We start from the raw sequence: 14,245 nt of genomic DNA on the forward strand, positions 1-14,245 counted from the left end.
AGTTACTGCATCTGAGGTCTGCTTGTGCAGGTCTATGACACCATCTGTTTTACACTTGCTTCTCTAAAATACATTCAAAATGATCCTATGAAGCCTTGATGTCCTTTTAAAAACAACTCTGTGCAGCAAAAGCTTGAAAAATATCATAATCATAAGGAATCTATCTCCAGGTGAGTGACAATTACTCCTACATTTTACTGCTTTCTTTCAGAACTCCAAAATAAGAGCCACTACTTGCATTAGTAAACTATCTCCCAACCTGAGCAAGTCTTACACTTCAGGTGCTTTTGACAATATTTAGGCTAAATATGTCTGTGACGCCCGAGTACTGTGCACTCAAGCCCAGAAATTCAGTCCTTTTCTCTCTTCACCGCTTGTTCAGCTCTGAACTTTTCTCACAACCAAAGCCTTCAAAGTCCAATTTGCTTCTGTCTTATTGTTCTGAACTCCTCCAAGTTGTTATTCTAGTGGCAATAGGACACCCAGAATTATGTTCCTGAGGAGGCCTGCCAGATCCTATGCTGTGACATGCTGATATTTAGCTTGAAATTTAACATGCTTATTTTTACAGGCCACAAAGAAAACATTTCATAAAATCATTAAGACTGGAAAGGACTTTTAAGACCATTGAGTCGAACTGTTAAGCCAGCACTGCCAAGCCCCCCACCAAACCAAGTCCCCAGGTACCACATCTCCATGTCTTCTAAATACCTCCATGGTTCCCTGGGCATCCTGTTCCAATGCTTGACAAGCCTTTTTCTGAAGAAATTCTCCCTAATCCAGTCCAAACCTCTCCTGCCACTACTTAAGGCCATTTCCCTTTGTCCTAATGCTTGACACTTGGGAGGACAGACCAACCCCCACCTTGCTTCAACCTCCTTTCAGGTACTTGTAGAGTGATAAGGCCTCCCCTGAGCCTTCTTTTCTCCAGGGTAAACCACCCCAGCTCCCTCAGCTCCTGTATCACAGCCTATTTCTGAATGGCAGACTGGGATGACTGCCTTTCTGGTATTTTTTAATTCTACTTAATAGAATCAATATAAGAAAATGTATTGTTTATAGGCTGTGCTATTGCTTGTCTGGGTTTATTCTTGTGTTTCCCAAACACCTGTTGGAGGTAGGTATTCACACCTGTAACCTGAGATTCAACACACCTTGCAATGGAAAGAAACGAAATTTCACTTGTGCCACGCCTGAGTCCTTACACTCTGCCCTCTTCTCAGGCTGCTTTCACTCTTCTGCAATGGCACTTTCATCTTCTATTATAGATTAGAAATCTGAGATACAGATTTGCACCTCTCAACAGCAAGAAGGTTCCTGATTCAGTAGTTTGTTGAGACCAATCAACTCTGCTTCCTTTTCTTCTTCCTGCAGTCTTGAAAATTTTAAATCAAATCCCTGATGTCTGTGGAATCTGACCAACCATAGCATCTTTCATGTCATGGTGCCTGCATGAGGTTGCAGCACGTCAGATGTTGGATGTAAGCTTTGTGTATACAGGTACCAGCTGAATTTAACTGAATTATTAAAATGGGAATAGAAGAAAACTTCAGTAACAGAAGTTTACATGAGCTCTCAGCAGCCTCTATCAACCAATGAATTGAAATCCATTTGCACTGGCTGTAGGGCAAACTACTTCTTCCAGAGAGCCTGACCATTCCTTTATCTCACCCAAAAGGAATTACACTAACCTGGTATTCATGCAAACACATCAAAACAGACATGAAGAACACAGAAACCTAATCGAGGTCCTAATCTCTTTAGCCAAAACCTGGTACAACTCCCGAAAAACTGAACAAGTTTCTCTCCCAGCTGGACTAATCTTTTTGTATAGCCCAAGAGAGGGGAAGAGGAAGATTCAGGCTCAGCCTGACAAAGTGCCTTGGCCAAGACCTTAAAGAGAAGTCCTGTGGGAAGCCTGGCTCTGCTGGGCTGTGCCTGCTCCTGGCTGCTGCACCAGGAGCTCCTCTCATGACTTGGCTGTGGGGGACTCATGTCAATGGCTGTGCCCCCTCCTCACTCACAGCCCTCCACCCAGATAGAGAGTATTTTTGTTCTCCATGGCTGCTATTCAGACTGGGAAGTATATAAGCTGCAATACCTCTTGTGGATGCCTGTGATCATCTACTACATTTTCAACACAGTCACTGAATGGAGAAACAAAATATGGGAATACATTCTTTCTCTCTAGATAAATGTCCACTTTTTGCATCATGAGAATGAAAATCTGAAGCTACAGCTTAATTTACAAAATTAAAATATTATCTGATCTTATGAATTTCACCTTTTTCCCTACTAAATTTTACATTCTCCCAGTTTGTTTCAGGAAGCTTTTTATTTTTCACTAATAAGATAAAAGACCCTTTTCTATCCTCAGTGAGCAGAAGGTGATGTCTAACAGACTGACCTCTACCTATTTATTCTACATGGGAACTGAACCACTCTATTTCAAATATCTCATTAAATTTTGTTTCATAAATTGCTCCTATTTCACTGAAAACTAATCTTGTTTTTAAAAAGAAATACTGCCAGTGTCATCAGCTATGAATACAAATTAGATATCACATTTGGTGAATTTTTTTTCACATGGGATACCTACATCTAGACACATGTGACTGTGAAAGATCTATGTACAACATATTTACACAAATGATGGTCACTGATAAGAAAACACTGCCTGTTGTAACCTTGTGTACACAGCAACTTTAAAAATAAGTCCATTTTTATCCACATAGCAATATTAGAAAGGTTTTTCATCTGTTGTCTCTCATAGCAATTATCTAGGCAAAATGAGGGCTGGACCTAAGACTTTTTGACATAATGTAGAGATAGAGCTGAGGGCAGTTAACAATTTATTGTATTAGACTTTATTCAATGATATCTTTCTAAATGATTCCTTCTTTGGATCTATAATGAGATCTCATACAGTTTATATTGACTTTTTTCCCACTGCTCACAGATGGTGTCTGGTGAGAGCTGAACTTGCTTTGAAAGCAAAGGATGGAGAAAACCTGACTCCACTGGAAGTTTAGTACAATGGTGCATTTACCTCCTAAAGAAGAGCCCCTGGGTGATGTGTGAAATCTGTGCAAGGCCCCTGCAGGGAGTCTATGCCCCCTGAAACCTACTTATCAGGCTGGCAATACCAGGACCTTCTCTTGCCAAGAGGTTCATGTCCGAGCCTCCTTTCACAGCAACAGCCAATATCCCGAACTCCCCATCTCCTGCTAGGGAATCTCAGCCATTTTTCTTGGCAGCAGAGTATTTTCTTCTGGGCTCAGAAAAGAATTTCTTGAATGAAAAAAGGCTGAACAAGTAAATCCTGGTAATACAAATGCTTATTTTTAGCAAACAACAGGAATGAGCAAAATAGAATCACTGAAAGAAATGCTGTGGCTGTATGTACAAGTGCAGCCTACGCAGCACGAACAAGCACCCCACTCGTTTTTCCTCCATGCCTCTGGACCTAAGGGCCACATGGTCGAGAACTTTGACTTAGAACTTTAATTTTATTTCAAACCACATTCTTGGAGAAAGATAAGGACAGAATAAAAATGTGCTAAGACATGTATTAAAAAATAAATCATCAAGGGGGATCAACCAAAAAGGAGGAAAACTGTGAGAAAAGGAACACGGCAAAAGGGAAGCAAAGAAAATGCTTGGTGAAGAAAGAGTCTCACAAAGGCATTGTTTCATCCACAGATCTGGCAAGGGCTGCCTGTGGAGGTAGCTTAAGGTAAGGAGGAACAGGCTGCTTCTCCACTCTAAACAAGACAGGTTTCTCTAAAGCTATTGTTAAAATGAAAACAAAGAGCAGCAAAAAAACTTGATACCAAAACACAACCCCCTGAAAACATCAAGGAACAGAAAGCACTTTTATCTCCTTCCCTCTCATCTGCCCCAGGCAGCAGCGCTCACCTCTGGAGCTGGGGAAAGAGTTGTTCAGCTGCTCCATCACTTCCTCCAAACCTGTGCTTGTGTCCTGGGGAGGGCTGAGCAGCTCATCCTCGCCTGCAAAGCAAATCCACACCACTGCATGAGAGTCTGTGCTAACAGTCTGCATTGCCCAAGTCCTCCTCAAAGCTAAGGGTGTTCACTCAGACACATTTTCTGCTTAGTGTACAATAAAAATTTCAAAGGTGAATTTTGTTGACTGTTACTGTTCTCTTTCTTTACATGGATCTAAGGGAAAGTAAACGGTGAATTTGAGACAATTAACACTATTTTAATTCATAAAAGGGGATTTAATAAATAATCTACTCTAGTAAAAGAAGTAGGGTAAAATGTCTGCTAGGAGCATCTAGTTCCATATTTGACACTCATCGTTTCAGCTTCTCTTATTCTATTAATGGAAAAAAAAATGTTGTTGTGAGTGCTGCTGTTGAGCAGCTTTCTAATAGTGCTGGGTTCATGTTGGCACTGCTTTGCCTAGCTGTGCAAATCAGTAGAAACCCAGATTCTCATCTGCATCAGTATTAATATTTCTGACAGTTTAATTGCATCAGATTGGTGCTCCAAGAACACTCAACTGTACTGGAAAAGCATTTAGCAGCAGTTTAATAAAGCAAAATACATTTCTCCCACTGAATAATTTCTATAACCTGATTATAGGGCAGCAGCTTAATGGGAAATTCAATAAATTTTATTTTTACTGGATTTTTTTGCTCATGCTTTCGTATAACTAAAATCTGTATGTTGTTTTTAATGCAGATCCTAGCCTCCAATATAAATAAAGCATCTGGGAAAAAAAACCACACCTAAAGGACGTACTTTGAGTGAGATTCTCCTTTTTTACTAGATGGCTTTTATCTCTATTAAAACACAAAAGCAATTTTGCCTGCTGCAGTAACTGAGTTACATACTTATTTTGAAAATGACTTAATGACCCTTTATTCTAACGTGTCTTGCCCTACTTGAGTAGGAAACTGTCTGATTTTCTGTTAACATTTACATTCTTTAAACGTTGAGGTACTCCATGCTAGTGAAAAACCTAGAAAAAGGGATATTAAAGGAGCATTTCAGGGCTGCCTATATTTAAGCCAGGAGTTTAACAAGAGTTATTTCTGACCAAGAGTGATTTCTCCCACTCCAGCACAAGAAGTGGGATAGAGTGCCTGCAAGAAGCACTTAATTCATATAAATTATGGTCTTTGTATCAGCTTCTTTTATTCCATTAATGGTCTAAAAATAGTTGCTGAGGTTGCTTGCTGTTTGTTCAGCTTTCAAGTGGTGCTGGGTTCACACAAATCGACTCACACCATGAGTTACTTTTGCATCAAGCATTGCACTGACAGTGGTGTCTTAGCGAAGCAATGTCCTTGCAGCCTTTGCTGGATGTCAAGGTGAAAACTCAGAGAGAGATCTTCTGCTTCTATCCACTCTGAGGATTTCATCATCCTGAAGAAAGCCTTCTGGCCCTAAAGATCTGAATAAAAGGGCAGTGGTTCTGCTGTCCTGGTCAAGAACTGAAGACAGATACTGATTTCCAAATGTCCTCCTAAGTGTTGATACAAGCTGAATGGTGTTGACCCTCAAAAATGTTGTATTTTTTATTTAAAATGCATTAATTTTTCTCCTCATTTGGATGATTTTTTTCTGAGCATTTTCTTGTAAATGACAAAATGAGACATCACCCAAGCAACTTGACAGAAATAAAGATACCTTCAGACCTCAGTCTCCTCTTTTTACCCAGAAGAGCCTTCCCCATTTGTATTTCTACAAAAGGTTTGGAGAGCCGAGCGAGTCTCAAATGTTCTGGTGGTACCTGAACAAATTAAAGTTCAGCAGCAGCCTCTTGCCTCACACACCTCAGAGAACCTCCTCTGCTGCTACACTGCTGGGGGAGAAAGGCCAAGGACAAGGACTTTCCCACTGGGACTCTATGAGGAGAAAAGCAGAACCTTTCCACTTGTCCAGGTGTACTTCAGGTTAACAAGGAATAACTTCTCCTATTTGCAAATGAGGATTTGAGTGGGACACTGTTGTTATTAAAACACTGCTGGTTGGAACACCTTTCACAGCAATCTCTCCTCGGGAAAGCAGAGAGACAGAAGTGCAGTGGGTCTCTATTCAAAGCAAAAAACAACCAAGGTCTAATTTTAAAGAGAAAAACACATAAAAGCTACCACTACATAACCTGAGACACCTAGAGATCCTCAGTATTTTCTCAAAAATTATGGCTCCCTCATTCCTGGGCACATAGCTGCTGCATGGGAGCATTATTTACACCACCACTCTGTTCCCCTTCACAATTCAGGAGTATTTTAAGCTGTGCTTCAGAAAACTCTCAGCCTAGCAAGCAAAGCTTTCTGGTGTGAAAGGAGACTTGACAAACTGAATTAGTTGCGGTTTGTTAGCTTGGTTAGTAACTCTTTTTATAACTCCACTCCCTGCTGCCAACAGCATGGCTCTGCTGAGTCTCAGTACGATCCTACTGATAACAACTCCACATCTCACTGTCCTCCCACATATTGGCTCAATTGAACCAATGAAATAAAATCAAGTAATGTCTAAATATTTGCTTTAAAAAGTGTGAGCAGTTTGTACGACTCTGTTGGGCTAATCAATTAATTACAGTCTTGTGAGGTGAATGGGACTAATTTTATATTGAGTCAAATGAAAAGAAGTACATTATTGTATTTTGTCCCACTAAAGAATGAAATATTAAACTACAAGACTTCTAATAAGATGGCTAGGAAACATTGTCTTCCTATCTTTTCTTGTGTATTTTAATTAATGTATTTTATGTGATGAAGTTCATGAAATTTCTCCAGAAAGCTGATGCAAATTACACCACTAATACATTTTATCTACTCTGTGTAAGGCATGTATAACAAAATGTTTCCCCACTGCTAATATGATTAATGAAAAGTCCATTTTTACTTTTCCATAAATTCCTGTTACCTGTGATTCTACCCTCACCCCCAGGATTTCAACTTAAGCATTCCTAAAGGTACAATTTATTTCACATTTTTTATTGCAGAGTGTACAGAACCCATCTTGTCATAGGCTGACATTATTGCTTACACTTGGAATGGAATAAAAAGCCCCCCCAAAAGCTGCATTTCCCACCACAACAGCAGTTCAGACACAGCAGAATGTCCCCTCCCATTAAATTTCTCACTGTCATTGACACTTTCACTATCAGTAGTGAAAAGCTCTCACTTAAGCCTCTCACTAATATATGTAAAATAAATTTCTCTGTATGAAGCTGAATATTACCATCAGACTTGAAACATCATCTTCTTGAAGTAATATAAGTGAAATCATTTGCTTAAAGATGTTGAAAAGACTGATTGCTTTTTTACTGGAAGAAAATCCTTGCAATTTGGTAATAAATACTTACTAATTGTGTAACAGACAGGAAATTAGGAAAGTGCCACAGGGCAGTTAATAAAAGCACCAAAATAATAATTCCAGCCTCCAGCTACAGAATATTACTTAACCTTACTCCACAACTCTTATAATGTTCATTATCACATCTGATGTGATACTTAGAAAAGCCACTAGATGAGCACTTCCTGTGAGTGACAGCTCCATCCTACTGATTGAGCCACAACATATTAAAAATAAGATCACATCATTTAACATGGGGATGACTAACCATACATTTAGTCTCTTAGCCATAATTAATATTATGTACATTTAAATCAGTCATGTCATGCTTAATAACTGAAAGTCACTCTGAATAGAATAGTTAGCTTTTCAGTGGCATTTCTTTTCAGAAGTCAAGCCCTGGCTGAACTTTGTGTTTAATATCAAAATATCCAAGCTACCAGCTGCATCATGATCAAAAGAAAAGCCTGAATCATAATGAAGATCCAAAGTATAAACAGCCAGATGACATCAAAGACCACTGCAAATGTCTACTTCATTTCATTTGAACTAAACAGAAAAGTGTTTTCTGTCTTTAAGGATTTTCTTCTGGAAAATGGGACATAATTATTTTTTGTGACAACCTGAGCTTCGTTACCTTACCCATGGTTTCTGAAGTCTGGCTGCCAACTACACGAAGAAGCATTGGCTGACTGCTGCCTGACCTCTGCAAAGAGGTAGAAGGAGATGACAGTGTTGTACCATTCACCTTGGCATCTGCCTGTGGCTGAAATAAAAGAAAAAAGTAAGACATTGCTATTAACAACTCACTAATTTATACCTCTGTAATTTTTATTTATTCCATGAATACACAAAATTTTCAGTCTGTTTTTAAGTAAATTCACCCATGCAACCAACACATTTTAATTCTGAATAAAACAAGGAAGAAGCCTAAATAAGAACACTGAAACCTGATTCCACATTCTCATTTGCAGCCTGTAAAACAATTTTGTACTTTTTTCTGACTCACCTCTACAGATAGGATTTCTTGGTATGTTCTTGTTATTGATAACACTTCACACCCTGTTTGGAAAATGACTGTTCAGAGACCTAGAAGAAATGCCTGAGGACTCACCTGCTCCAGCAGCTGCCTCAGCCTGTGCAGCTGCGATTCCAGCTGTTTGTTGTGATCCTCCAGGATCTGCATCCTGGCTTCCAGGCGGCCCTTGTGCTGGCGAAGCAGCTTGGCTTCTGCAATGAGCTCAGCATCCCGGGGGCTCTGCGGAGACACCGGCATCATCTCCGGTGGGGACGGCAGTGGAGACAGACCTTTGTGGTCATGCTGCTGCTTCAAGCGGTCATACTCTGCCTGCAGGTTCCTGTTGGGAAGTGACAAGGGAGCAAAAGCTGTATGGCTCCTGTACAGGGCAGTGACAAGGTACCTCCTCTTGTGTGGTGTGATGAGTCTCACTTTCCAGGGCTCACCTGCACCACCTGCCTCTCTTTCTCCTGAATCCACGTACCTGTGCGCTCACTCCTTGCACATCCACACGGACCTGGTATTAGAGGGATCTGTGGTTCAAAGTTGCCTAAAGGCTCTTGGCATCATCCGAACTCACAACTGATTCCCTCCCAGGGCGCCCAATGCAGGAGGCTCCAGACACCCTCTAGAAGCCAGGTATGGTCTGTCCTGAGTTCAGCCCTCCCTCAGCTTCCTGCCCTTTATCCTTTCCCAGAAGTGGGACTGCCAGTTCCCTTCCACACATGGCTACACCTGAGGAGTCATCAGTGCTAAAGGACTCAGAGTGATCAAAGCACCTCACAAACACTAAACCAAAGCGGGTGTCACCTGGCACCTGTTACAGATGAGAAACCTCAGAGAGGCAGCCACACCAGAAGTCAGAGCAAAACACAGAACTTGGCTGTCAGTCAGGTCATATCACTCTCCTCTCTTCAGATCTGCAAATGCATTTCCAGCCTAGGGCTAAAATTATCAATTTAATATGAGAAGAAGACAAATTAGTGACCCACTCTGTTAAACTGAACTGCACTAACTTTTGGTGGTATAATTTCCATCTTCTTTGTCCTGCCTAGAGTGCTGCTGCAACTTGATGGCACTGCTAAGCTTGTTCTTTTATTCCATGAAACTCCAACTTTACTCCAGTAAAACACTCCATAGATTAATATGAACTATAGTGCTCCACATGAAAAAAAAAATCTACCAAGCAGGGAAAGCACAGAAGGTAAGAAATTGAAACCTTGTTAGAGATAACAGTCCAAAACCGCAAAGATAGTAACTTGTAGCAGAAACTTCATAGGCAAGGGAGGCCTAACAAACTACACTGGGATTTTGTTGCTAGGATGTTCCTTTACAGTTTCCCAGAGGGGGAAGAATGGCTTGATGCTCTGATAACTGCTTACTCATCACAAGCAGTGACCCAGATTTTACTTTTTCCAACTCGCTCTTATTTGAAGTTGTGAGAACAGACACCTTTTGCCAGTTCTGCCTGCAAACCACAACACATTCTGACAGTTTGGTCTGGAAGCTTAACAGCACCTCAGAAACCTCCCAAAAAATACACTTATGAAAGAAGATTATTGTGACCAGAACAAGAAGTAAAGCAGGACGCATCATTTCACACGGGTGAGAAAGCAATGCCAAGGACAAAGACAAGCCACTGGCTGTTCTTCAGAAGTCTCTGTGCTTCTCAGTAGCTGCATGACGGACACATCCTCACCTGGGACTGTGGCAGCCCTCACAACACAGTCCCTAAGGGATGTCTGACCTACATGATCCCTCCTCTGCAGAAGTTCTAAATTATTAAAAAAAAGGAGTAATCATTCTTAACTTCAGGCTGTTCCAAAATTCAGGCTGTTTCAAAATTCAAGACTTCTTCCTCTAAAACCGACACGTAGAGGGACAACTGTGGAAAGGTTATATTTTCAAATTAAGTTTTTTGTTTTAATGAAATACAGAGTTTCAAATTAATGAAAATTATCTGGACAAAATGGACTATCTATACTGGGTATAGATATAGTCATGAAAGTTATGCCTTCTGCCTGACTTAATGCCTTCCGATACTTCTAGCTGAACAAACCAGTGAATAATTAATACAAATACAAAAGGGAATAGGAATGAACATGACAGCAGTATTACACACGGGGTTATTGCTGACTAAAGTTTATACAGGAATGATCATTAAGCTTGTTTTTCACAAAGTCTGTAGATAGTGGCTATCACTACCCCATGAGATTTCCCAGATGTACAATAGAGGCAATACTCTACAAACAGCAGATTCAAAAGTTTGAAGTGCTGTAAAGCAAAAGATAAAACATCACCCTAAAGGAAACGAAATAAATGCACGTGGTCATACTTACAAACATAATCAGGTACCTTGCTACAAAGAAATCTGCAATTATCGCCTGTATCGATATAGAGAGGTCCTTCCAGTAACTGTGGTATCGAAATACAAGTAAGGACCAGGGAGTAATTCTGATAAAAATCCTTTCATATCTGATAAAATATAATTTAAAAATATTTCTGAAAGCCAATGGAAAATAAAAAAGCATGTAAAAGATATTGCATATTTTCCAACTAGAGGTATGTCTGGATTTAGGAGTTCTGTAATTAAATACTGTAATATTGTTGGAACAAAGGAATGTAATTTTGAAGGATGCATATGGGTTTGCCCAGTGCACCTGTATTACTGAGTTTTCCAGCTGCACCTTTTCAGACCAGCTACACAGTCCTTAGTCCAGAGAACTGAGATTCATCGTAGCTTCAGAGCCATAAAAGTGATGTGGAGTGCACACAATCAATAATATCATAACTGGGATCTAAACATAGAGCAATGAAGAGTTGCATTAACATAATAGAAGAAAGCTGAACATTAAAAAAGAAGGAAAGAATTTGAAACCTGCTGTAAGAACATCCTAAGAGAGAGCAAATGGCTCTTATTCCTCCCTCTGGAACAGTTTTAAGCTGTGTGGTGAAAAGGACTGCTGCTGTGAGCCAGGCAACCAAGGCACTGCTCACTGCCCTCAGGCTCCTGAGGAGAGGCATTCTCCAACACTTTCAGCATAAAATGGGACATAAGAGAAAGGGGAGATAAAAACATGCTCCTCTCTAAATGAATGCAACTGAGCGAGCATGGGCAGTACATGCAAACCTCACCTCCCTCCACCACAGCTCACTCAGGCTGGGTGACTTTGACATCTGGCTGTCACAAATAAACAAACAGTGCTGCTGCATCTACTCATCAATGGGAAAATGAACCCTTTTCCAGTAAGAGAATATTAAAAAAAACCCCATATATGCCATTTAGAATGCTTGCAACTCTTTGAGGCATTTATGAGGAAAAGTAACATAGGCAGCATGCAGTGTAACCTTGATTCATGCAGCTGTAAAGAGCTGAGTAGTAAAGAGTGCATGAATTATTAATCACATCTATCACTGGCAGCATTAATTGCCTGGTGACAGAAATCCTAGTGGACCCTGTTTGCTGAGTAGTCCTCTCAAAGGCAATTGAGAATTTGTGAATTCATGTTATTTCTCATCTCCCTACAGAAAACCAGTGGTCTGAAGAAACAGACAAAGCTGGTAATTGAACCACCTACCCCTGCCCCTCACTAGAGTGACAGTGTTTACTCACGATGCTTCACATTCAGAAGATCTAGTTCCCCTTCTTCAGTGCCAAAAAAAATACCAAAAGGAGCCACAGCATGTTTAGAAATGCATCACTTTCTTGCTGTTGGCAACTATACAGAAAGAACTTATGTGAAGACGCCATTCATCAGTCTTCAGATTTGAAGGAACACCACAGCTACACTGGAACAGGGCAGCTTTGAGATTCAGGGTGTCAGTGCTTTCTCTGGTGGCACACAGCCCACTGCACTCCCGCTGCAAGTCAGGAAAGGCAAAGAAATGGCTAATAGCTCCTGCTGGAGATCTCATTTACTTAGCTCTTGTTACAGGACAGCTTGGAGCTGTGAGGAAGAGGATAGAACATGAAAGAAGTCTTCCTCTTATGTCAGAGACGTTGATTCAACTAAAATATTAGGAAACATCCACTTTCCTGACTCATGAAAATAGCAGGAAAGTATTTTAATTCTTTGCAAAAAGTTTTGACTCTCTGTCACTGCAGAATCATGTGCTTTCTATTTAATGCCACTACAGTACATCCTAGTCAGTATTACCTATCCTACTGTATAACCTATGTAATGTACTGCTTTAGATGGACAACAAAAACTTAACTTGACTCTCTCTGAAATACACTCACTCTTGAGGAAATAGTTTTTGAGAGGGTTTTATAATTGGATTTTTGTTTTATATTGCAATACAGTAATAATGCCTTACATAGCAAGATTGCTTTTTGTCTGTTGAATACAGAAATGGTCTTATCACCATATTCTGTGTGATGCAAAACTCAGCATAAGCCTGAAGACCTAAAACTCAAATAAAACATTTTCAGCCATTGAAAATATTCTCTAAAATTACATTTTAACAAATATAAATTATTTAACAGTCAAATCTTAGCCATACATTATTTAAGGAAGTCATACTTACAAGCTACAGAAGCACCAAGGTCTTAAAATGCTAGCAGATAAATAATGAATATCTAACAAGAGGTCCTTGGAACTGACAAAACCCCAGTCAGAACCATGTCACAACTAGGTTAGTTTGTAAGTTAGAGAATGTATTTCAGAAGAATTCAAAATAGGCAACAGAGCTTTTTAAACTGTCCAAAAGCAAAACCTCAGAATTACAATTTCAAAGTCTTTTCCATTTAAGTAACAAGTCAAGATGGAAATATTTGGAGGCCAGAAAGTGCAGCTGAAACCCAAATGGAGGTCAGATTTCAATAAACAGCTCAAAAGATACAAAGCAAAAGAGAAAAGGGCTTTTTTGAAAAGCAGGAAACCGTGGCGAGCAGAAGAAAAAGAGAAATGACAATGAGGTAGGTGCTCCCAATATCACAGCACTGCTTCTTGTTGGTACTTGTGGCTGCTCTCCCAGGAGCTGCTGAGAAGTGACTGCATGCCCTGCCTCCTACTGTAAAAGTGTACAAGACACAGCAGAGAGAGTTAAACCTAAGTTATCAAAAGTTATCACAAGTGTATGCAACAGGAGTTATGTCAACACAGGCAGGAAAGGACAACTCATGTGCACCACATCCAGCTCAGCCACAAGGAGATGCACGCTGGGAACAAAGGAATGTGCTCATCCTGAGGCAGTAACAAAAGGTTACACAGAGGGCTTTTTAGGATCTGCATGGGAAGGAAGATGTGTTCACCCACTGGAACTGGATTCACACAAGGAGTTAGGTGTCAGGTTGCTGATTGTCCTTAGCAACAGCCAAACAAGGTTTGCACAAACTCAACGACTAGGAAATAGAAACCTAAAGGGACAAGACTGTTTTTTAAAAGTAGGTAAGTTCTATGAATGGCTCCTGGCTGACCCTGTCTTAATAGCTTATTTTTCTAAACAGGAATCAGTGTTTCATCCATAAAATCACGGTCATCTGGCTGTGACAAGCAACCAGGACAACAAGAACTTGTTCACTTTTCAGCAGCTACCTTACATTTTACATCAAAGTTATTTATAGCAGCTTGTAGAGACAAAAGTCATGATTTTGTCATCATCAATGAAAATCAAGCAGTGTGACCTCCATGCTGTGAGACAGAGACAGAGCTCTCTGTCCCTGCTGTGTTGAGCACCCACAAAAGACGAGGCTGCCTGTGGTGGCATCCCATCCATAACTATGCCTCCAGTAGTACAAATGAGAAAAACAAGCTTACAGACTACAGCTCTAGTTTAATGCAGGACTGGCAAACTTCAAACCAGGTATTTTTAAGGTGTAATTCCTGCCAGAGATCTTTTACCATCCCTCTCAGTAATTGCTAAATTAAATAAAGCCCATGTAGAAATTTG

The 14,245-nt window shown here is 40.3% G+C and overlaps 1 protein-coding gene across 17 annotated transcripts in view; it reads right to left on the reverse strand.

The window, feature by feature from the left end:
* The window catches only part of DMD (dystrophin), a 1,179,964-nt gene that overhangs the window by 12,900 nt on the left and 1,152,819 nt on the right, over positions 1-14,245 (reverse strand). For all 17 annotated transcript variants that reach the window (XM_032100882.1, XM_032100890.1, XM_032100895.1 and 14 more), the window contains 3 exons: positions 8,450-8,693; positions 7,978-8,101; positions 3,919-4,011 (listed from right to left, as the gene is read on the reverse strand). In XM_032100882.1, the coding sequence (XP_031956773.1) occupies positions 3,919-4,011; positions 7,978-8,101; positions 8,450-8,693 (461 nt within the window). The remainder of the gene's footprint in view (positions 1-3,918; positions 4,012-7,977; positions 8,102-8,449; positions 8,694-14,245) is intronic.

The sequence above is a fragment of the Corvus moneduloides genome, chromosome 2 (genome assembly GCF_009650955.1).
Source record: "Corvus moneduloides isolate bCorMon1 chromosome 2, bCorMon1.pri, whole genome shotgun sequence".
In the NCBI taxonomy this organism is placed as follows: Eukaryota; Metazoa; Chordata; class Aves; order Passeriformes; family Corvidae; genus Corvus; species Corvus moneduloides.